The sequence below is a fragment of the Haliotis asinina genome, chromosome 8 (genome assembly GCF_037392515.1).
Source record: "Haliotis asinina isolate JCU_RB_2024 chromosome 8, JCU_Hal_asi_v2, whole genome shotgun sequence".
NCBI classification, from domain to species: Eukaryota; Metazoa; Mollusca; class Gastropoda; order Lepetellida; family Haliotidae; genus Haliotis; species Haliotis asinina.
In genome coordinates, this window is record NC_090287.1 from 3,260,759 (window position 1) to 3,283,278 (window position 22,520).

General features: G+C 39.9%; 2 protein-coding genes across 2 annotated transcripts in view; one reads left to right on the forward strand and one right to left on the reverse strand.

The window, feature by feature from the left end:
- LOC137293760 (trans-L-3-hydroxyproline dehydratase-like) overlaps nt 1–13,568 on the reverse strand; it is a 22,107-nt gene extending 8,539 nt beyond the window's left edge. The window contains exon 1 of the mRNA XM_067824473.1: nt 13,317–13,568. The gene's annotated coding sequence lies outside the window, so the exon portion shown is untranslated. The remainder of the gene's footprint in view (nt 1–13,316) is intronic.
- A 7,089-nt stretch (nt 13,569–20,657) lies between these two features.
- LOC137294314 (uncharacterized) lies at nt 20,658–21,880 on the forward strand. The gene is made up of 2 exons (XM_067825312.1): nt 20,658–20,959; nt 21,568–21,880. The coding sequence occupies exons 1-2, from the start codon at nt 20,658–20,660 to the stop codon at nt 21,878–21,880; spliced, it is 615 nt and encodes a 204-aa protein (XP_067681413.1).
- Nucleotides 21,881–22,520: the final 640 nt, after the last annotated feature.

Genomic DNA, 22,520 nt, shown 5'->3' on the forward strand with positions numbered 1-22,520 from the left:
GAACAAGGTGTCAGCTTTCATCAGACCAATGTCTTCAGACCCCAGCTATGCCTAGCCAAACGTGCTCGTTTGTTATGATCGCCCTAGTCTTGAAACTAGTCACTAAGAGGAACATATATCTATTATAAGATAGATCTTAGTAATACAATGAAATAGAATAAAATGAAATAAAATAAAGCCCTGAGACATTCTTCAAATGTCTGAAGATATTGAAATCTAAATTTGCCACATCTTTTAGCCTTCTTGGATATATTTGCTTCAGGATCTGTATGACAGGCTATGATCGCTCTGAAGCGGACGTTTGAAGACCTTTCTAGAGTTGTATCCTGCTCTCCGTAGGCTATTCCGGACTGTTTTCGTAGAGGCTAAGAGACCAGTTGAGATCGTAACCAGTGTTGTTTTTTCTTTCAGAACAATGCTTGTGGATAATAGTGACCATCGAGTAAACCTCAATAGTGAGATGGTAACCAATGTTTTTATTTTCAGAACAATGCTTGTGGAGAATAGTGGTCATCGAGTAAACCTCAATAGTGAGATGGTAACCAATGTTTTTATTTTCAGAACAATACTTGTGGAGAATAGTGGTCATCGAGTAAACCTCAATAGTGAGATGGTAATCAATGTTTTTATTTTCAGAACAATGCTTGTGGAGAATAGTGGTCACCGAGTAAACCTCAATAGTGAGATGGTAACCAATGTTTTTATTTTCAGAACAATGCTTGTGGAGAATAGTGGTCACCGAGTAAACCTCAATAGTGAGATGGTAACCAATGTTTTTATTTTCAGAACAATACTTGTGGAGAATAGTGGTCATCGAGTAAGCCTCAATAGTGAGATGGTAACCAATGTTTTTATTTTCAGAACAATGCTTGTGGAGAATAGTGGTCATCGAGTAAACCTCAATAGTGCCCTGTCATTACAGTATCGCCCTGGGTCTTCCAGAACGTGGGCAATCCTTCCTCTCGTTTTTCTGTATTTCTGTGAAGTGGACATTTTCTTCCCAACCGTATGCTTTGAAGGGCATACCGGAGTTATGCATACCAATACTTTGCCAGCTGTGGGCATCTGGTGAACTTCTTCTTAACATAGTGGCAGAACATTATTGAACATTGTAACCCATTAAATAGTGACATGCATGTGCACAAACTGAACTCATGTAAATTCCTGGGTTTGCTTCTGGACATGCTCCACATGATGTGTCTGAGAGACACTTTCCACCTAGTAGTTTCAGTACTTAAATGAACATTATTATCATACGTATCATCATTCACAGGCTGAACTTGAACACGGGTCTTTTACGGGTGCTTTAGGCGTTTGTGTTCTCCCCAGCGTGGTGGTACAGGACCACGAACAATCCGCTGAATCAAATGGAAGTGACAAGTTACACACCTCATTATATGCCTTCCTGTTAAATGTTAGCCTTTTCACACTCGTCATTATAACAATGATTTTGGAAAGAAAGACACTCGTTTATGGGATGCGTTTCCAATATGTCTCTTCCGGAATTCTAATTATTAGTGTTGTGACATTTTCACTAGGGTTCATTCATTCACCATTCAGATGAGATATGTTTAGAGGACAGGAAAGAAAAAGAGTCTTGACGTATCACAGCGTAGAACACCAGAGTATAAAGACTGAACATTAGTGCAAAAGAATGCCTGGTTTTGACTATCATAATAAACAAACTCCATTTGGTGTAAAGGAATATATTAACTGTTACGAGTGTGTATTTTCTGCATATTTTGTTATTAATTAAGTAATAAATATTATTGTGTCACAACGTTTAGTGTTTTGAATAATTATTATGTTGGGTCACATTTCGTATAATAATGTGTTACTTCCCGGAGATTTCTACAGTGTTGGCGATGGTCGTATTTGCTCGAACTTTCGAGAAAAGACTGAATGTATATATAAAGGCTAGTTGCCGTGTTGAGACGGGGGACACACATTCACTGCTGTTATCATCAATATCCGCCAACGCCTGAAACTGCTGTCAGACCGCTCACCGGGTTGCGTTCTGCATAACTGTTTCTCTCTCGCACTAAGATTTTGGTGAGTTTGCTATATTATATTTTGTGACCCATTGCCTTAGATTTTGTCTCACTTGTATTGTACGCGTATTTGAAATCGGTATTGTGAAATTGACTTGCGACCTTGAATGACTTGCTCTCTTTGCCAATAATAATATTTGAATGTTTTATTCTTTGTTCTGCTTTGCTGTTTCATAGGGGGTTTGTTACATCGTTTGTCACGGCAAATTCTTAACCGAAACAAAATCTATGACAGTTACATTGCGCTGAAGCACTGAAAATCAATTTTATATAAATCGGTAGCACCCACCATTCACTAAAACGGATTTAAAAGTTAATATTTTGCCTGACGTTGCACGTTCGTACTTCTGCTATAGGATACGGCCTGAAAACAAAGCAGACAAAGATTGATGCACCGGGTAATCCAGGAAACTAATTACGGCTGCAGTGTGGACATGGAGATTCCGATTATTATAAGAAAAACGTCGATGAAAAGATTTGTTTTACAAACTTGGTCTAGTGTTTTAGCATTTCTAAACAGCGAGGCTAAGGCCCGCCATCCTGTTGGGCATTTAGTAAATACTACAGCTCCATATTGTACATTGTGCCTCTAGGCATAAATTGCCAGCATTACATCACTCTAGATATCCAAACTTAATTATCTTTTCCCTCATCCACCTGGTTGGTTCATGAAAGAGCTAAACAAAATCTTTTAAACTCTATTTAGAGCAATAAGTCAGACAGACTTTCGTGTAAACCAGCTGCAGCAGGAGCTTTAGGCACGGTCGACATATTTTTTAAATCCCTGAACATTACTTGGATCAGAAATTCTCTCAACATCCCGATACAAGTCCTGAATTTGGTGACATATTTCCAACAGTATTAACCAACAAAGTCAAAAATGAACATACGCAGTCACAACTTAGTTACCTAAAAGTACAATATCTACGAAAACAACTAGTCACCATATAAAACACATACTTGCACTGACTTGGCTTTGGTTTTCGACAATATTGCGATGGTAAAAGTAAACTCAGGCAGGAATTGTACATGAAACTGAACAGTGTATTGACGCCAGAAAGTACGGGTGGAGCTAGTGGTTCATGTTATTCAACCGATGTGTACCCCATAACAACGAAAGTATGAAACGACAACATGCAATATGATTGGTTCACTTAACGAAAATCGACCTATTGCACCGACCTATGCGTATCAGATTTACAGGTATGTATGTGCTGACACGTCCCACCCGAACCTTGAACTATGCTCCATGCCAATGGCGTGGTAAAAAAACCCCACTAACATAAGTGTCTGTTTTTAATGTGTCTCTACCGAAGATTACAAACAAGAAACATCATTATTAGAACATGAGCATGAATATTAACAACTGGGTGTCTACAGACATGTGTACAGAGGTTTAAGACATAACGAGGATCATTCTATATAACAGTTCAAAAGCGTAACAAAATGTTTTCCCATAGTGTGGAATCTATACAGTTATAAACGTCGAGAAATGACAACATATCTTTTTCACCTTGCATTTCAAATATTACGTAAGCTTCAACGTCAAGTGTATCAATTAAGTATGCACAGAAATCATTTTGTATTAGATTTTCACAGTGGGGGAGTATATGGAAGTCATAGTCAAATATTTGTTTGTTACAGAGACAACACTCCTTTGATATTATTCCTCTGGATGATATTTTGACAGAACATTGCAAGGAAAATTTGTAATTAGGACGTTTATATGCCAGTTGCCAGAGAGTATGATAAGAGAGTGTGGTGTGAATTGTTGCATAAAATGACAGATTTGAGCGATAGAAGGTTTGTGATCGCCATAATTGTTCTTCATAACTATGTACAGCAGCATTCAAAATTCGTCTCCATACAGGTTTTGGAGGAAATATGCTTTGAGCAATATATTTGTCAATATATGCCTTTAGGTTGTACTTTTCAGATACTGATAGGAGATCACCACAGATGTTGTTAGAGTTTATTAGAGTTGTCATAGCAGCACAGAAGGTGTGTTTTGCAAAGTTGTTACACTCAATGTTACATAGTCTCCCAAGAAATAGTAGCTTACATTTATCGATACAGCCAATTAGTTACCATAATCCTAAGTTTGCAGTAGTAGATATTGATGATGATCTCTTATCAATACCTTGCACAAGGTGAGCAAAGTACCTTTGTGTTTGTTCAAAGGTGTCAGATTGTTGGCCTGTAATGTTTGGTAGTACTTCACAGCCATAGAGACTAGTTTTAAGGATCATCCTGAGCCATATCTTAACACAAGTGATTGGGTGGAGGCCAGAATCGTTCAGTCCAATAGACCTTAGTGAGTTTACATTTTGTCTTGCTTTCTGACAGTACCTTTCACTTCTGGTTTTTGTTGACAGGTTACTGGTAGAGAGTACACCCCCATATATGGTAGATTCTGATGGTATGTTACCAATGCTGCAGTGGAAGTTTAGATCATAGTTCTTTCTTTTGCTAAAAACGACGATTGTACTTTTTGATGGGTTATATGTTAGACGCCATTTAGAAGCGTATGAGTAGACAATATCAAGTGATGCCTGTAGACATTAGGGGATGCGCTTACGAGTGTAGTATCGTCAGCAAGCTAGACAGATGGAACATCCATGTCACAGACACGCATACCACAATTCGCTTCTCTTAATGATGCAATTAGGTCGTTAATATTGATGAGGAAAAACCAAGAGGATATAACCATCCCTTGCCCAACACCTTGTTTGATCAAGTACATTTCTGATCGCTCGCCATGGTATGCAACAAATGATTGGCTATTGGTATAACAGTGATGTAACAGTTTCCAAGTAGTTCCTCTAATACCAAGTTCCTGAGGCTTATAGAATAAACCATCGTGCCAAATTATGTCGAAAGCTTTTGAATTATCGAGAAAGGCTGTGAAGACAGGGGAATCTCAATGGTTAAAGTATTGTATACTCTCCATGAGAGTAAACACAGACATAATAACACTCTTTTCGAAATCCAAACTGTAGCTTATCAGGAAAGTCCGGATTTGACTTAAGCAGTTTATTTTCTATTCGTTTGAGCAGGAGCTTTTCAAATAGTTTACCAAGGCAAGATGTTAGTGTTATACCCCTGTAGTTTCTAGGGTCGTTTTTATCATTTTTACCTTTGTACATTGATATTACCATTCCAGTTCTATATGTGTATGGGGCATATTGAGATTTAACCATATGATTGAATAGTTTGCATACATGATTAATGGATGCATCACCTGCATATACTATATGCTCGTTTGTAATTTTGTCCGGACCTGGTGATTTGTTTTTCCTAAGAGCCTTAATAGCATCCTTTGTTTCATCAAATAGAAAGTCTTTTTCTAGTCTCTTCATCGTAATCTTCAGTGCTGCTATTGTCAATTTCCTGGACTAGCTGAGATATGCGATTTCTGAAATCATCAATCAAATGTTTCTGATTCATGTGGTTGAGCTAGATCAGCGTAGTATTTGCCCCATATTTTGCATACTTCGGAGGGCTTTGAGCCGCTCTCGCCTCCGTAATCAAGTGTAGATACATTTGTAACTACTGCTCTTTGTTTTTGGACAGTTTTGTAGAAGGTGTCTTCGTCCAGTTCAGCAGATAATTCAATGTCTTTTAACATTTCTTTTTTATGAGATCTGTTTGATTTCCGAAACAGACATCGAAATTTTCGTTTCTGATCTTTATAGGTCAAACGTTGTTCAGAGTCATGTTCCCGAGGTTTTCCGGAATTGACCCATGCACACTTGGCTACTCGCATATCATAGTGAGCATCATTTAGGCAATTAGTTTCCAAAACGGTTTTAGATATGGCCTGTAGTTACTGTGAGGTATGGAATTTGAGGAAGCATTCAGTAGAGCAGAGCTTATCATATCGTTGTATTAATCTATACTGTTTGGTTGGTTAAAATTTAGATGAGAAATATTCTGAGAATACATAGCCTCCATGAATAGTCTTTGGTAAGATTTAATGTCACTTTCGCTGGCTAATTTCCATTTTGGAGTGCCACATGGTGCATTGATGTTACGTACCTTTGCTGGGATACTTACGGATATAGAACAAGGTAGGTGATCTGAGACAGTAAATGGGCACGCTTTGTCTATCATAGCACTGAGGACACGTGTACTTAGATCAGATGGTATAAGGATGTAGTCAATCATACCTCGGAACGAATTATTTTTTGACCTACAAGTATATTTATGTGAGTCTGTGGACCTACAAGTATATTTATGTGAGTCTGTGGACCTACAAGTATATTTATGTGAGTCTGTGGACCTACAAGTATATTTATGTGAGTCTGTGGACCTACAAGTATATTTATGTGAGTCTGTGGGCATAATTCTTAGAGCATTTTTGAGGTCTCTATCTGACAAGGAACACTTTAAAGTTTTGTCCCTGTGTGATAGGATATTTGTACATATGTCAGAGTTTAGATCACCAAGAATAATGGTTGAACCTTTTTCAGACAGATAGTCATACAAATCTCACAGTTCAGTGAGAGCACTACATGCAAAACATCCGTTGATGGCAGACGACAAGCAATGACATCACAATGGTGGTAACAGCTAAGCTTGATTGCTATGTCATAATCAGAATTGACTGTAATACCTTCTGCTTTCCATGCTGAGTTTGAGTTAACTGACAGTGCTAGGGCGTGCGATCCACGTGAGCATGACAAGTCTGCTTTCACACAGTTATATGTCACAGTTTTCAGTTCACGGAACGCATGCAGATAATGCAAGTCACTTGATGTCAGCCAGTGTTCCTGAGCAGCAACAAAATCAACAGGCTGTGATAGTGTCTGATTAATGTATTCACCGCCGTGAAGTAGTTTACGTATATTCCATGTTAACAGAGAGAGGGCCATTATGATGACAGCGTGAAATAATGGTATTCTAATAAATCTGATAGTGGTCTTGTCCAACATAATATTAATAGTTGTTACTGTACGGTTCAGTTATGTCATTGCATGACCTGTTTTAGGAACATAGTCTTTCACGCGTATTCCAGGTGGCCTAAAGTCTCTGTTACAAGAGACATAGTCCTCATAATCGTCAAGATCGAGATTTACATGTATAGTGTAGGTATCTCGATAGTTGAAACGAACATTTTTCGTCATCAGTCTCACAAAGGTCACACGCACATTTTGCTCATTTGTATATTCATAAATGAGTTCCTTTACTGAATGAAACGATTCCTCAGCACTTATGTTATGCAACACAAGACGTTTAGTTTTGACTCTGGGAACGCCTTGCAGAGCACGATATTGTATAGAGAGTGATCTGATAGGAGGTGTAGTATTGTCTTTTACCTTATGAACGCCCCTGTCTGCGCTGCTTGTGTGCTGTTTCCGTAGCGGTTGACGTTCAACGTGGTTCCAGGAATCTATGTTGTCTGTTTGTCCTGGGTCCATTGTGGGGAGGTTGGCGTCGTGGTTGTCGTACACGAAGCTTATGGTGCTGTTGTTGTCCTGTAGTGGCTGCACACAGTTGTCATTGATCTGGCTTGATATGACTGGAATGTAACGGGGTTCAGTGTTAGGCGTAGTAGTTTTGTCCGTCTCTAGATGCGGTGGTTGCTCCTCCTGTGTTTGAGTCTGCTCTGTTGCTGGTGTCGTTACTGTGGAGTCCTTGTTCATGGTGTATTCACTGTTAGGAGTTCTGACTTTTCTTTTCTCTGTACAATTCTTTATTTGGCTAGACCGACTTGAGAGTTTTGCATCCATTGTCTTTAATATTGGCATCGACGGAATACTTTGTCTTTAATAGTTCATTTTCTAGGTGTAGAATGTGATCACGATATGATTTATTTTCTTGACTATACAGTTTCAGTTCCGATCTCAGTTCTGGCCTCCTACCTTCAGATTCACTGAGCTTAGATTGTAGGTCGGTTATAGATTTATCCTTTTCCTGAATGATTTCATTTAATTTCTTAACGTGATCAGAAAATCTTATTTACATACATTTGAGCTTTTCTTCCAACTTACTTTGTCCTTGAGACACATGCTGCTTCAGCTGTACAATATGACTAAGTATGGAGCAAGCTGAGTCGTTTGTCTCACATGTAGCTTGATTAGTGGGAGTAGTCGATGATGAAGATGTGCTGTTGATCTCTACTGATACAGTGATACAGGTAGTACACATCTTGAGCACACTTGTATATCGCCGGCCCTGTTGTCGTTTGAGTACATTTTTTCACACGTTTGCACACGTCTGCTTAGCGTAGTCATACAAGCTCTCTCTTATATCATTTATTTCTTTTATGTTGTGCTTGAATATGTCTTGAATGCTATCAGTAAAGCTTGCCTTGTCCTTAGATCCAAGTTTAGCCTTTATTTCCAAGTAGATTGACTTGTCGATCTCATCACATGACTGGGTCGTGTATATTTCTCCATTGTCCATATTGTCATCCTTGTCTATTGTTTCACGTACATTGTTCTCGCTGATCGAGTACTCCATTGTTGTATCTTGAATTCAAGCTTGGGTTGTAAGTAGGTAGTTACGTATGCATGATGAAAAGGTACTATACTTTGTTGTCAGAAAAGCATCAAAGTTCACTTTTGTAGATAAATGATGATATTGGTTTAAAGTACATATTTCACTTTTTACAGATGCTTTCTGTAGATGAGGTCACACTGTCACACGTTGAGTTTACCTGTTAAGGATGGCTAGTATTTCATCTCACCTGCAGAGCTCATGAAAACACGTCCGTACCCTTTGGAACCCAAGCCTAAAGGTGCTGACACGTCCCACCCGAACCTTGAACTATGCTCCATGCCGATGGCGTGGTCAAGAAAAAAACGCTAACATAAGTGCCTGTTTTTTAATGTGTCTCCTTTTGTATTTGAGTCGACACACTTAAACATGTTACCGAGATTATGACGAATGTAGGACACTTCTGTCCAATATCTGAAACATCGACAATTGTATATAAGGCGGGGCTCGGCTATAGTCAATCTCACATTCCAGAACCCAGATCGTTTTCCCTACTGCCTTGCCCTCCCTGCTATAAATAAAGCAAGTCTAGATTGCTGTCAACCCGGGTACTGGGGCTCGTGTTCATCTTAAATGGGTTTATTTGTTACGATTAAGGTACGGCTGTTGCTGTGATTTGTTAAGAACTAGATTGAACCATAGCAGTTGTTCCTGGACAACACATATATTCCCTACCTCTACATTTGGATATTGCTTTTGTCTTGAAAAGAACACGTTAGCACCGGTTCAGGGCACTAGATTCCTTTGGTACAGAGGTCATACGTCGACGCGCTTAAATCATACACAAACTGTTTCTCCTTGGCCAGGAGTGTGACATGAATATACCATAACAAGTGAAGGTCTTCTTGACCCCGACTTTCTCTTCCCCTGTTGAACCTCTAGGGAAAGCACATCACAAAATATCTCATGTCTGCATATAGCGTTCGAAATTAACGCTGGTCCTTAGGCCCGAAGCCGACTGAAAACCAGTCGGACCCACAGCTTTTGTTTTCTGCAGGCCCTTATGGTCGACAGGCTTTCTTCCCCAGTAACTAAGAGTATTGTTTCCTAATTAAAAAACAGGCCCTTCACATTCCACCAGGATCCACAACATGTTATGGTTCTGGGTTCTTAGAGCCTGCAACTTGTCAGGTTTAAGGGCAACACCTTTGTTTGCATGGGCGACTTTATATACTTGACGGAGATACAAACCCATTTGCATTACAGAGAATGTGGATTGAATCCCGCAGAGATGAGTTACCTGGTTCCGATATTTGGTTCCAGTATAACCTAGCTATGTACGTACGCTGTCTGCGGTATAAAATCCTTCGTAATCCACCGGCTGTGTATTCTCACTCACCCCTCGTAAAAGAGTTTGTTGTTTATCGGCGCACTTATCAACATATCAGCTATATGACGGCGGTCTGGACATAACAATGAGCATTGCCAGAAAATCCACTCGCTGACTCCGCTAGCATCAGAACCATGAAATGCATCAATCAAAGTAGCGACCCTGACCATATAATCCTGTTAACCGCCTCTCACAGTAGACAAAGGTTGCAGTAGGACATTTCTAGATGTGGCCTGATCTAATAATACTAAAATACATACACAAACGTCAAGAAAATTTGGTTCGAACAAGATATATGATATCCTCTTGCAGTGGAGGATGTTGAAATACAATGAATGATAATCAGATTGTCCAGAATCTGGATTGTACAGAATTAGTTGCGACTGAACGGCAACAGTTAAAGACTAGTGAGTGACCAGACAATCCAGTCATCAACAGCATGACCATCGATCTGCGCAACTGGGAAGCGATGACATGTATCAACCAAGTCAGGGTACCCCATCACCCGATCCCTTTAGTCGCCACTTACAACAAGCATAGGTTACTGATGGTCAATAATTTATCCTAGACCGGCTGTTGAACACTAGTGAGGCTGCAAACTATGATGTGATTTTCGGTCAGAATACTTTGTGTTTTATATGTAGCCCTTTACACACAAACATGTAACTGCGGCAAGAAACACGCCAGCAATTTGATATATAGTCCATGACTTTCGGGGAAGATTACCTCCATGACTTTCCTCGCCAGCAAGCCTCCTGTCGGGCTTGATTCACGGAACTCACAGATTTCGATCAGGGCCTCTGAACACGGACAACAAAATGAAGCACGCACTGAGCGTGGTAATAATGATTATTGACTCAAAGTACTTACTAAAAAACAAAGTCAAAGGAATGTGACGCTAAGCATTGATTTTTTTCTATGAATCTGTAACTTACACCGTTCCTGTCTCAGTGTGAATACTTCAGTTATTGTCAGTGTTTGTGGAAACGTATTGGCTGCGGTATTCATGAGGTTGCTTGAGAGATTCCGTGGCATTTTACTCACAAAAACGTTCAGGTTCCATGATTCCAGGGTCGATGTGACAACGCCGGTGGCTTTTACATTGCGCTGATGTATAAATTTCAGGCGATTAGGTTAATTTGTAATGTCAATCAATTTACGAAGTGAGTTGAGGTGGAATTGGGTTAGCTCCCTTTCGGCGATTATTGCATTTTATACCTGCTGGAACCAGTGTGAGATAAGCTTGTGTGGCTAGTCTTGCACCCCTCCGGGCGTGTGGGCCCCGGGGGTTCAAAGTGCTAACTTAGCGAGGTACCACCTCATGGTTTTAACATGAATTCTTATGATTTAACACTATACGGCCAGGGAGAATTTCCACCCTTCTCTTAACCTCTAACAGTAATAAGTGGTAACGCAGCGCACTAAGTGGTCAAAGGACACAACGAACAATGTAGACTCAAAGGATAGCGGCCCATCCCCGTCACCAAATCAACTGGACTGACTACACCATCCTCTCAAAGAATCAATCAGACTTTACCAAAAGGAAAATAACTGAAGCAATCAACATCAAAAGATACCGACGCCTGATTAACAGAGACCAAGGTTACCCCATCCCCACAGCTTACGATGAGCTCATCAAACCACTCTAGCCTACTGTACAAACAACCCACTCTTTGTACCTCACTGGCTTACTTAGTTATCATCACATTGTTACTTGTATTCATACTAGGCTCTGTGCATCACTGGCTTTCATGTTATCTTTTTATCCATTGTTAACCCTTTGTCTTTATCATCACTTGTTAATTAGGTTATGTATATATATCGCCTGTTCTCTCCCTGTATCATTTACACTTTGAAAACGATACAAGAACCTGTATCGAAACGTCGTGTTCCAGTATTAAAGAAGTTGTCATCCATATACAGTTATCCTATTTACTTCCAGCTTCTAAAATATGCCTCTCAAGCAATGTAGACTCAGTCGTTACAAGCCAATTAAACATCAGGTTTAGATCGGTCTAGCGGTTCAGTAATGGCCATGCTGTTGGCCAGTTCCACACGCAGCAAACTAACATGGGCTTGTCTGACTGTCGTTAAATGTCATGCTGAGAATTAGTCCAGGTACATGATGGCGGTCTCGATAGCGAGACTGACCATCTGACTTCGGATATCAGGACGCCAAAGGCCACCTCACCGCGAAGTACAGTTTTCCTTTAAACATCATTTAGATCTCATATTGTTACAGACGTCTAGATTTCCTCGCTGTGTCGTTTTCAGACGGTGCGGTAAATAGTAATATTGTTGTCCGCCGCTTCAGTAATGTTATAGCTAAAACCAGTAACGGAAACAAAGGGGAGAAGTAACATACCCAGGTGGATGCGGAGAATGAAATAGGTGTAAGAAACAACCAGACTGGGGATCCGATGATTGAAATGGCACATCATGATGGAAGGAAACGAGTTTAGTTCGCCATATTGTTACAGAAGGGTAATTTTCTGTCTAGACCACGCTCATCCGGACGACGATGCCCGGAGCTGTTCGTGACTGACCAATACCCAGGCATCGTTCTAATTAGAAGCCACCCTGCACAGTGTTTACAAATCTTTAATCGACTAAACATAGCATAAATTATTTTATATTATAACTATTGCAAGTATATTATAACTTTACCTTTAAGTTTCAAGCATTTGTTTAATATGGCAATTACTAATTTACTAATTAGTTGTCTGGATAGCCTTGGCGTTTTCGAGAGGAATGGGAGAGAGCCTGGAAACAGCCCACTTCTCATCATAACACTGACAGAGGCGTGAACGAACCTGCACTCAAAGACAACCAGCAGAGAAACCTGTGCAAAGTGGGTGCCTGGGTGCCTGAGTGCCTGGGTGCCTAGTAAGTTGTGGGTGGAACGTCGAGGTGCTCATACATCAATGGTAATCATAGGACTTTGCTTGCCATGCTTCCTTGATTCCCAGGTGCATTTTGGGAGCCTGTGTCCGCTAGGGAAAGTGTTTGGTAAAGGGAGGCATCTTAGGTAAACTCATGTCGGCTGATTGTTTCAAAAGTCCATAAAATAATGCATTGCTAATACGCGAGTGAGTGACTTTACTTTTACGCCGCACTCGACAAAATTCCAGCTATATCGCGGCGGTCTGTAAATAACCCGGACCTTCACGGGTATGCTAACAAACGTATAAAACGTACAGAGGACTTTGTGTCGCGTGTTAAAATTTGACTGACCTTGACATACGCTGTTTAGTAACTGATCGCTCTAAAACGAATGTAGGTTGTTGGGCCGCTACGTTTCGTGTCTTCATGACATACAGTCCGAATGGTGACAAAATCCGAAATGTTGTCAAATATATATGACAACGATCTGTCGGATGATGGATATTTTGGAATGGTCAGACAGTAACTAAACACGATATGTCCATACTTACCGCTCGATCACGTTCAACAATCCTATGATTTTCGTATATTTCCTTAGGCCCCTGTGCAGCTGTGGCAGGTACTCAGTGAAACGTTATACTGGCTGCACTAAATGAGTTAACGAGTGAAGGCAGAGGCTGGGTCCTCGCAACCTGCTGCATACTGACATCGGGAGAGTGCTTGGTTCTCCACTGGGAGTACAGCTCTCCTATTACTCTTACATGAAATCCCTCACATGTATGTATCCACTGGACTTTTCCATGACCACGACAGTGTCTAGATCTTGGCGCTATGTAGCAAAAATGGAGTGAGTGATTGAGTTTAGTTTTACGCAGCACTCATAGTGCACTTATAGGGGCGGTCTGTAAATAATCGAGTGACAATCAAGTGATCAACAACTTGAGCATCGATCTGCGCAATTGGGAACCGATGACGTGTGTCAACCACCTCAGCGAGCCTGACCACCCGATCAACGAAAAGGATTTAGATATTTGTGTACACCTGAATATAAAATACATATATTTATTAAAGATGTAAATATCTTATTGAATCATTAAAAGAGTTATGCCTCTATAATTATATGAGTTATTCAGTCACCTTGCTTATGAAGAGGGTCACTAATGTCAACTCACCGCGAACGAGAGAAATACCCATTTTCAAAAATCATATCGTATGCCGTACACAGGCCTCCACAATAAACTCACTGCTATTATCGATGTTTGTGGATGCCACATCGACTACCTCATTCAGTAAGTCCTCAGCATCATCGGATAACAGGAAGCCCAAGTTTATCGTTATCCCTCATGAATTTAGATGACTTATTATCAATAGCTGTCTGGGACGCGTGAAGCGGATGTAATTTCATATTTCTGATCGGCATAAGGTCAGGTCCACAACCATATGAGAGGGAATCCCACAACAGCATTGAACACCAGTAAAACGGCACTTGTTCCTAGTTATTCTTTTGTGCATATGCAATATTCCTGCGGCTCCAGAAAATGAGTTCGGCCATTGATGTCATGAACAAAAGATATCCACTATCGTTCGACCATTGGTCCCTTCACCTTCTCAGGGCAGCAACTTGTCATTTTCAAAAGGGGACGCTATATTTGAGGGGACGCTATGTTTGAGCTGACGCTATGTTTGAGCTGACGCTATGTTTGCATATCAACAGCTGAATGCCTTTCCGATTTATCGGGATGTAAGAAAAGCTTGCTGAAACTTGATATTTGCGCAATGACGGTTACACGAGTAACGTATGATGCTCGGCTTTCAGTTGGCACCGATGTTGCTATACCTTTTTCAATGTGTATATTTGATTCTAGCAACACACAGAGTTGATAAACTAAATGCAAGGTATAATTTGATGTAAGTAGGATTACCACCTGCCGTCTCGTCATTGTTTTGCACTAACTGGTCTGAAACTTTTATCACAAGAAAAAAAATGGTGATTTACAAAAATTTACATAATGTAAATGTCATATTTGTTATGCAATTGGCGTATTCACGAAATCTCATAAACATGTCAATAGATAATTGGTTGTGTTGTCAATAAGTGTGGGTTGGAGCAAATACTCAAATGAATTAATAAATCATTGTGTAACAAGATTTTAACCATTTACAAGTATGTTACAGAATATTTAAATGGTGCATGCCTGTCTATCATTTGTTGTTTATGTTCGGCGTACATTAATATTTAATTTATCATTCATACATATAACATGACTTACATAACTGTACACTCTGCTTTGCATTTGGTAACTGCGTAAATATAAGAAATTCTTAAAGTGCTACACAATCATACATCATCAAAGTCAACAGTGACAGTTCATTTCATACACAACTGACTCAACAAGATGGGGAAAAAAATTCCATACTCTGTCATGGTCTTCCTTTCTGCTTGAAGATTTGTTTATCTTTAGTCTATGGTTACTTCGGTGAGCATCCACAATTTCACCACCAAGACCCCAAAAATAATTATCTCACCCATAACATTCTCATAAATGCTCTATATGGTTAAAACGTATTTAATCGTGAAGACGAATGTACTTCTCTAATGCACTTTGCAAAGGTAAATAAACCAAAGTTGTAATACAAGATTATCATATGAGAAATCACGAGGTTAATTCTGCAATCATATTTAGTATCAAATCTAGAAGAAGCAGTGATGAAGAGGTAGGCAGATCTTAAGATGGATAGATTATTAAGATCAGATAATTCACTATTTCCGCATAATTCACTATTTGCTGCATTTAAATTTTGTATTGTATGTTGTATGGTACCGGTGTTATAAACTGTACAGCTGTTCACGATCCCATTTCATTTTTATCAATAAAAAACAAACGCAATAAATAAGCACAAAAAATTGAGATGTGTGAATCATTCCCTCTGCTGGTGATGGCCGTGTGGGACCCAGTTGACCATGCCTTATAATCCTTTTACTCTTAAAATAAACAGGTTCAGTCCACTGGCAAAGAGGATACTACTAGTGGGATTATTTGGCTGATTTGGGTTAGTGTTTTGATAATGCTTAGTCTTGATGAACAATAGTCTATTTCAACAACATGGTGAATTGGTAAAATTCGTATTAAAGTGACATACGATTACACGATGCCATTTAGAAAGTGGTCAAATGCAACATATGTCATATTTGGGATTTCACTTTCTTAGTAAAGTACAAATTCTAGTACTTTTTCGGTTGAGTCCCATCCGATTAGGTGCCTGACTCTGAGGGTGCGGGTTCGAATCCCGGATGGGACTCAACCGAAAAAGTACTAGAATTTGTACTTTACTAAGAAAGTGAAATCCCAAATATGACATATGTTGCAAAGTGACATACCTTTATTTACATGTTTCACAAACCGTTGTGTACACGTGCACTGTCCATTGTATTTCTTGTAACAAAGCATACAATAGGAATACTACTAGCTCGTGACATGCGTTAACAAGAATTAATGATGTAGGCTCACACGGCTATTTATGCTGGTGAATATAAGCATTTTTGAGGAAGGTGTTTATTAGTAACATCCGGACTGTTAACAGGTAATTCAAAGCAGATGAAATCAGCAGAAAAATGTGTGTGTGTGTCTGTCTGAAATCAGCAGAAAGTTGGAGAAGTTACAGTGAGGAAGAGCAACTAAAAGTAATTTGATGAGCATTTGAGATCTAAATAAATATATGAACACCCGATGGGAAAATGCAGTTGATCATTGCACACCAACATACGGGCATTTTCGCTATCGTGAATTTGAGACTTTACATCTACAAAGCCGTTCAGAATGTCTGTTAGCGATATTTCTTAAGAGGGCACATTCAGTTCAGGTGAGAATATTGCAGATGACGCAAGTATATTATTTGTAAAATCAGTAAGGCAATCCTGATGACGCCATGTGTTCCTTCAGCAGAATGGTTGTTGAGAAATCTTACACTCAAGACTACCATACCATTTAGCAGGGAGCTCAATACACAGAGTCGTAGGGTATCCCTGCATTTAGTAAGTGTTTAGTATATTGAATCAAGATATGAGAACAACAGCCCGACTAATTGGCTGTTCAAAGGTTTATTACATGTCATAAATATCCTTCCTGGGACTTAATCAGGCTATGGGGGGTGGAATATATTCCCCAGGTAACACTAGCTGCTTTTTGTGCTTTTTTTGTAAACATATTTTTATTCATGAACATAAATAACATGAATATGGATTGGCACAACAAGCCAAAGGCTTATGTAAGTGCCTCTTCATTAACTATAATATAATGCAATCAGAGGCAATGAATTATTTCAGAAAATAAAAAGCAAAAGAAACAGTTATTTCCACAAAGGCATAAGATCATTAACATTCGGGAAATACGCCTACACAAGTTGCATTAAAAGTGTTCAGAGTAATTGTAGTCTAGAAGAGACTAGAAGAGGGCACATTCACTCATGCTGAGTTTCAAGGTATTGCAGGCCTGCATAATGCCCTGTCCTATATGCATCAGTGCACAACAAAAAATGAGCACAACCCACTGTCATATAAATAAGAATGCTCATTTCTTGAGCTCCAAACCTGACCTTTGTTGCACAGTAAAATTATGCAACAAAATGTGATGTTCACGGGCGATTTTGTTCAACCGTTTGAATCGGGTGCATGTGTATGGTGACGACTTCCTGTCATAATTCTGTAATCACTGTATATTATATGTCAGTTTTATTGAAACAAAGTTTCTGTCAGGGTATTGTATTTTGTTTGTTGCAGTGGCTATGACAACATGTTTGAAGACAAAAAAGGAAACCATCTCAAGAAAGAAAAACAACCAAAACACACACAATGATGTCATGAGAAAATATTCCAGAAAAACTACAGTAAGTAAACATGAAAACCAATTTATCTAGCTTTCGGGAATCAAGAATTAGATGAAACTGTTTTAAGAGGATGCACTACCTAACTTGGCTTACCACCAATTAACAAGGAAGAAGGCGTGTTAATTGATGAATATTAATTGAAATGATATCAATTAACAAGGCATCGGTATGGATTCTTATACCGTTTTCATAGCCTGATAGGTGTTTGTTAAGTTTAAATTGCATGTGATCAATGATTGAAGCTGTGTATTGCATGTTGTCTTTAGCAGACAGGCAGCCATACATATAGGTGTCAATAAACCAGACATTAAGCTTTCTCTATAACAGGGGCTGCTTCTTACAATCAACATATTTTTTATGTAACGAGTAGATTATTTACTTGTATGTATACACAACCAAGATTGGACTACTGCTCACGACCTCATACTCAGGGCATGCATACTGCATGCATGCATTTCAAGCTCCGCGAACCTATTAACTGCGCATGCGTTATGGGCGCAGCGCAGCACAACTGTTGAAACAACTTCTTCCCCCAGCGCGGGAGGAAATTTAGTTGAACTCCGATTTCGCGGGTTTTTTTTCATCGCGTTTTTTTTCATTATAGGTTAAATTGGCATTTTTTATGATTTGTTTCGGTAGCTTTTCAAACAAGTTACTTTAACCTCCCATGTCAACCCCCAACCTGTTATTTGTCCAGGGCACATTTCTGTCATGGGGTTCCATTCCTGAAGGTGACAAGGTGATATTGTTTATGGTTTTTGCTATTCACTGTTTCCAAACACAAAATAAGTGGGACACTGAGTCGGAATTCTTTTCTAAACAGCTTGCGCATAGTGAAAGAAACACCCATGCATCTTCACTCCACCGAACACTGTAGTAAGAGCATCAGCATCCTACCCCTAACAGAGTGACCCCTGTCCACTCAACAGTGGTCTGCCCCACTCTTATTTCCCGCCCAAATTACCTCACTAATTATGTCCAGGGGTAGAACTGTAGTTAGCCTTTGGGATTTATTAGGTGTGAATTTGAGGCCTTGTGGACCGTTTTACCATCACCCACCAGTTATCTCCCATTGTGGATCTTTACAAATTGTAAATGTCTTATAAACGTCATCTTTCCAAAATTGTAAATGTCTTGTAAACATCATCTTTACAAAAGATTTACAAGCATGTAAATGTGAACATTTTTTCCAGTGTATTATGTTTGTAATTTCCCCACTGTACGGTAACCCAGTGCTATAATCACTGATCCCTATTTCTACATTGATCCACACATTAAACACTTGGTTTGAATATTGTCCATGTTCATAAGAATGGCGCAAAACTCCTTCCATAAAAGGAAAACATCTGTTACGACGGGGGACTAGGAGTCGAACCACATACCGCTAGACAATGTCCTGCTGTCTACTACACCTGCCTACTAGAGGGTGCCGTATTATATACAGAAGACAACATTGGTTCACAAATCACACTGAAGACGAATATTTACTGATGTGTTTAACATGAGTGTAACATCTTCATTATACATAACCATGAGCTAACAAAAGCCACCTGCAACAGTCGTTTCATCATAAATTTTCATATACATAATCGTTGAGTAACTCCAAATCAAAAAGAACTAACATTGACAGTTAAAAACCTCTATTATTCCTCAGGGCTATCTTTCTCACATTACACTACCCGTGAGGGTGCCGGGGTAGAATAGGCCTTCAGCAACCCATGCTTGCTGTAAGTGGCGACTATGCTTGTCGCAAGAGGCGACTAACGGGATCGGGTGGTCGGGCTCGCTGACTTGGTTGACGCATGTCATCGGTTCCCAATTGCGCAGATCGATGCTCATGTTGTTGATCACTGGATTGTCTGGTCCAGACTCAATTACTTACAGACCGCCGCCATATAGCTGGACTATTGCTGAGTGTGGCGTAAAACTAAACTCACTCACTCACTCACGTTACACACAGTAGTCTTCGACATGAAAGAGCCATTTTCCGGAACAGGTCCCAACATTAAGCCTCCAGAAAGAAAGCATAGTGTTCTTGTTTATGCTAACGTTAGTACACTAATGTCGCGTGCAGGCGTAAACAGAAATTTTAACATGTAAACATGTTTGTGATCTACTATCTGATTAAGGAGGGGTCCTACACAGTCCTTAACATCATATAAATGTTTCGCATCATTATCGCCCTCTGAAAAATAGATTAACGTCTTTTGGTTTGGCCATCATACATTGCAAAACCATTTTTCTTGGCAAGTAGGTTGTAAGCTCGTGTATAGGTGTGATAGAACTGTTTATACACCTCCTGGCCATGCTTTACCTCCTACTACGTTCACAAATGTAAATGTGTTTGGTTCAAAACATCCGTCTTTGCAACTTAACATTCTTCTCCATGCACTACCGGAGCCAGGCGACGAACATTAGGATCGTTTTGTCTTCAATAAAGAGAAGGAATCTACCCTTTCATTTACCCTTTCATTTACTGCTCACCGGTGACTAAAAGGCATTCACAGACACAAATCTGATTGTTCAAGTAACATGGTAAGAGGTAGTAGGTCACCCGGACGCACTCCTAGGTTCTATAAAGGGGTTGCTTAAGAGAGTAGTTCTTCATGAAATGATCATTCTGTATCGGGCAGTGAGGTGACGGAGTAGGTCTGGCACAGAGTAAGAGTTACAGGGGAACCTTTTGTGTACAATTCTTTGGAAGAGACAGTGAATTTAGCGTACATGTAATCTCTTCCATGTTAATTTGTACAGTGACTCTCAGACCAGAACTACATCTCGAGTGGGACCTAAGTTAACTGCCATTTTACCTCCGTGGTAAGATCATTCTCTATTTGTATCATCCAGTTCATTCAATTGATCATACAATATCATCCAATGGAAAGAAGAGATTCTCCAAAACTGGGTTAATGCACTTGTTTGAAGGAATGACCACAGCTAATTAACAAACAATTACAAAATCAGCACGTAGTAGATCTTATACAGCCCTCGTGAAGTCCTCTGGCACCATGTATGATATTTTTGCGGACGACAAGTGTAAGAAATTTGCATCTAGCTGTTTGAATCGGGAGTTGAAGAGTCATCAGAAGAACTGTGTTCAGGATCGGCTTCTACAGGAGTCCAACAGCCGGTTTGACCGGAGCCATAGAAAGGAATCCAAGACACAGACGTACATCAGGGAGGGGATCAAGAAGGAACAGGGTTCCATAGTGACACGGACCCCTTCTATATCCGAGTGGATGAAACAACACCAGCGTCACATGGACGCTTGGAAGGAGCAGGAGAGACAGAGACTGGAAAATAGACACAGGTACGTCTAAATAAGAGACACATGTATGGCTAGATAATAGACACAGGTACGTCTAGATAACAGACACAAGTACATCTAGATTATAGACACAGGATCATCTACGTAATGGACACATGCCTTCTGGTCGCTTCCGTCTAGATAAACACCTTACTCTTTCAAGAACTGACATAAGTGTGATAAAATATTCACGTGTGCTGAACACAAATTCTTAGATGTATACGCATCAATGAACTTGCGTCAGTTAAGGCATGATGACCTATCATCGGTATTCAGAAGGTGTAGATAAACTCCAAAACAACATGTACACTTCACGTATGAGACAAAACATTACAGACGTTATCAAGACGTTACATGTGTGAAACCCTGCTAACTTATGTCAAAACGCAATAATATAACAATGTCCTAGATTTTGTGTTTCAGCCACAATCGGGCATGGGTGTATACTTTACTGTGTTCCTTTTGTACATTAAAGCTGGAATGAATGAAACATAAGCGTATTGTTATTTTCGATTCTTTGAACTATATACTAATTCGTTTCTATCAGGCAGTTTTGTTACCCATCTGTCATGTTTTGAAAAAAGGTGCGTCATTGCCTTTATTGTCCCTAGGTACATGATCCGACAGTACAGGATCCCAAGGCTAAAATCGTTGGATTCCAGTGGGATGTCCATGAATGGAGCAGATCCGATCGGAAGGGTCCAAGATCCGGAAGAGTCTGGAGATCTGGCAACAGGTTCTGAAGACTGTGTCTCGACTTCTTCTCTGCGGAGAACAAAGAGTGACACAAGGAATCGTCCCCAAACCTCAGGGACAAGGCTCAGAAGACGAACAAGTGTGAACACAGAGTCGAGGTCAGCCAGGAACCCCCGAAGGTGTTCCACTTCGATGGATGTGACTCATCTGTTGGAAGACAATTTCTGAGTTTCTGAGGACGATTTATGACTCAGTTGAAGACCTCTCAAGACGTTAACAATTCAAATATCCAGAATTGCCAGTTTATGTATCAAGAGTATCATCTAGAGAACCGAGACTATATCATGTTGTGAACTTGACAATTCCATCTTGAGAAACGTGCTTGTGTCATTCTGTATGTTTTGGTGCTGACGCATCTACCTCACTCACTCAGGCAGACCAGCTGGGAGAGTAACTGTCCAGTTAATGTGACCCTCATACCACTGATAAAGCTGCATTATTGAATGGCTGTGATTGCATGTTTATGTATTAACTAAAATCAATATTTAAGATTTCCTTGTATTTTTTCCTTTTATGTGGCAATGTTGCAATCGGCGAATCTTAGATCATGTCACTATAGTGAACACGGTGAACACCAAACCCTTCATACACATTAGAACATCTTTTTACTCTCAGAAAAATATTAAGCCAAGTACGGGTATATTCATAGTGCGCAATTTCAATTTTGGGAGTGAAAACAAGTCACGTGACATCAATCCCTTGTCTGTTTCCCCGGGGTCAATGACATGGACACAAGATGTGTACTTCTGTTCCACCCTTTGACCCAAGGTGCGCCTGGTACCCAGCTGTACAGTATAGTCCCACATAA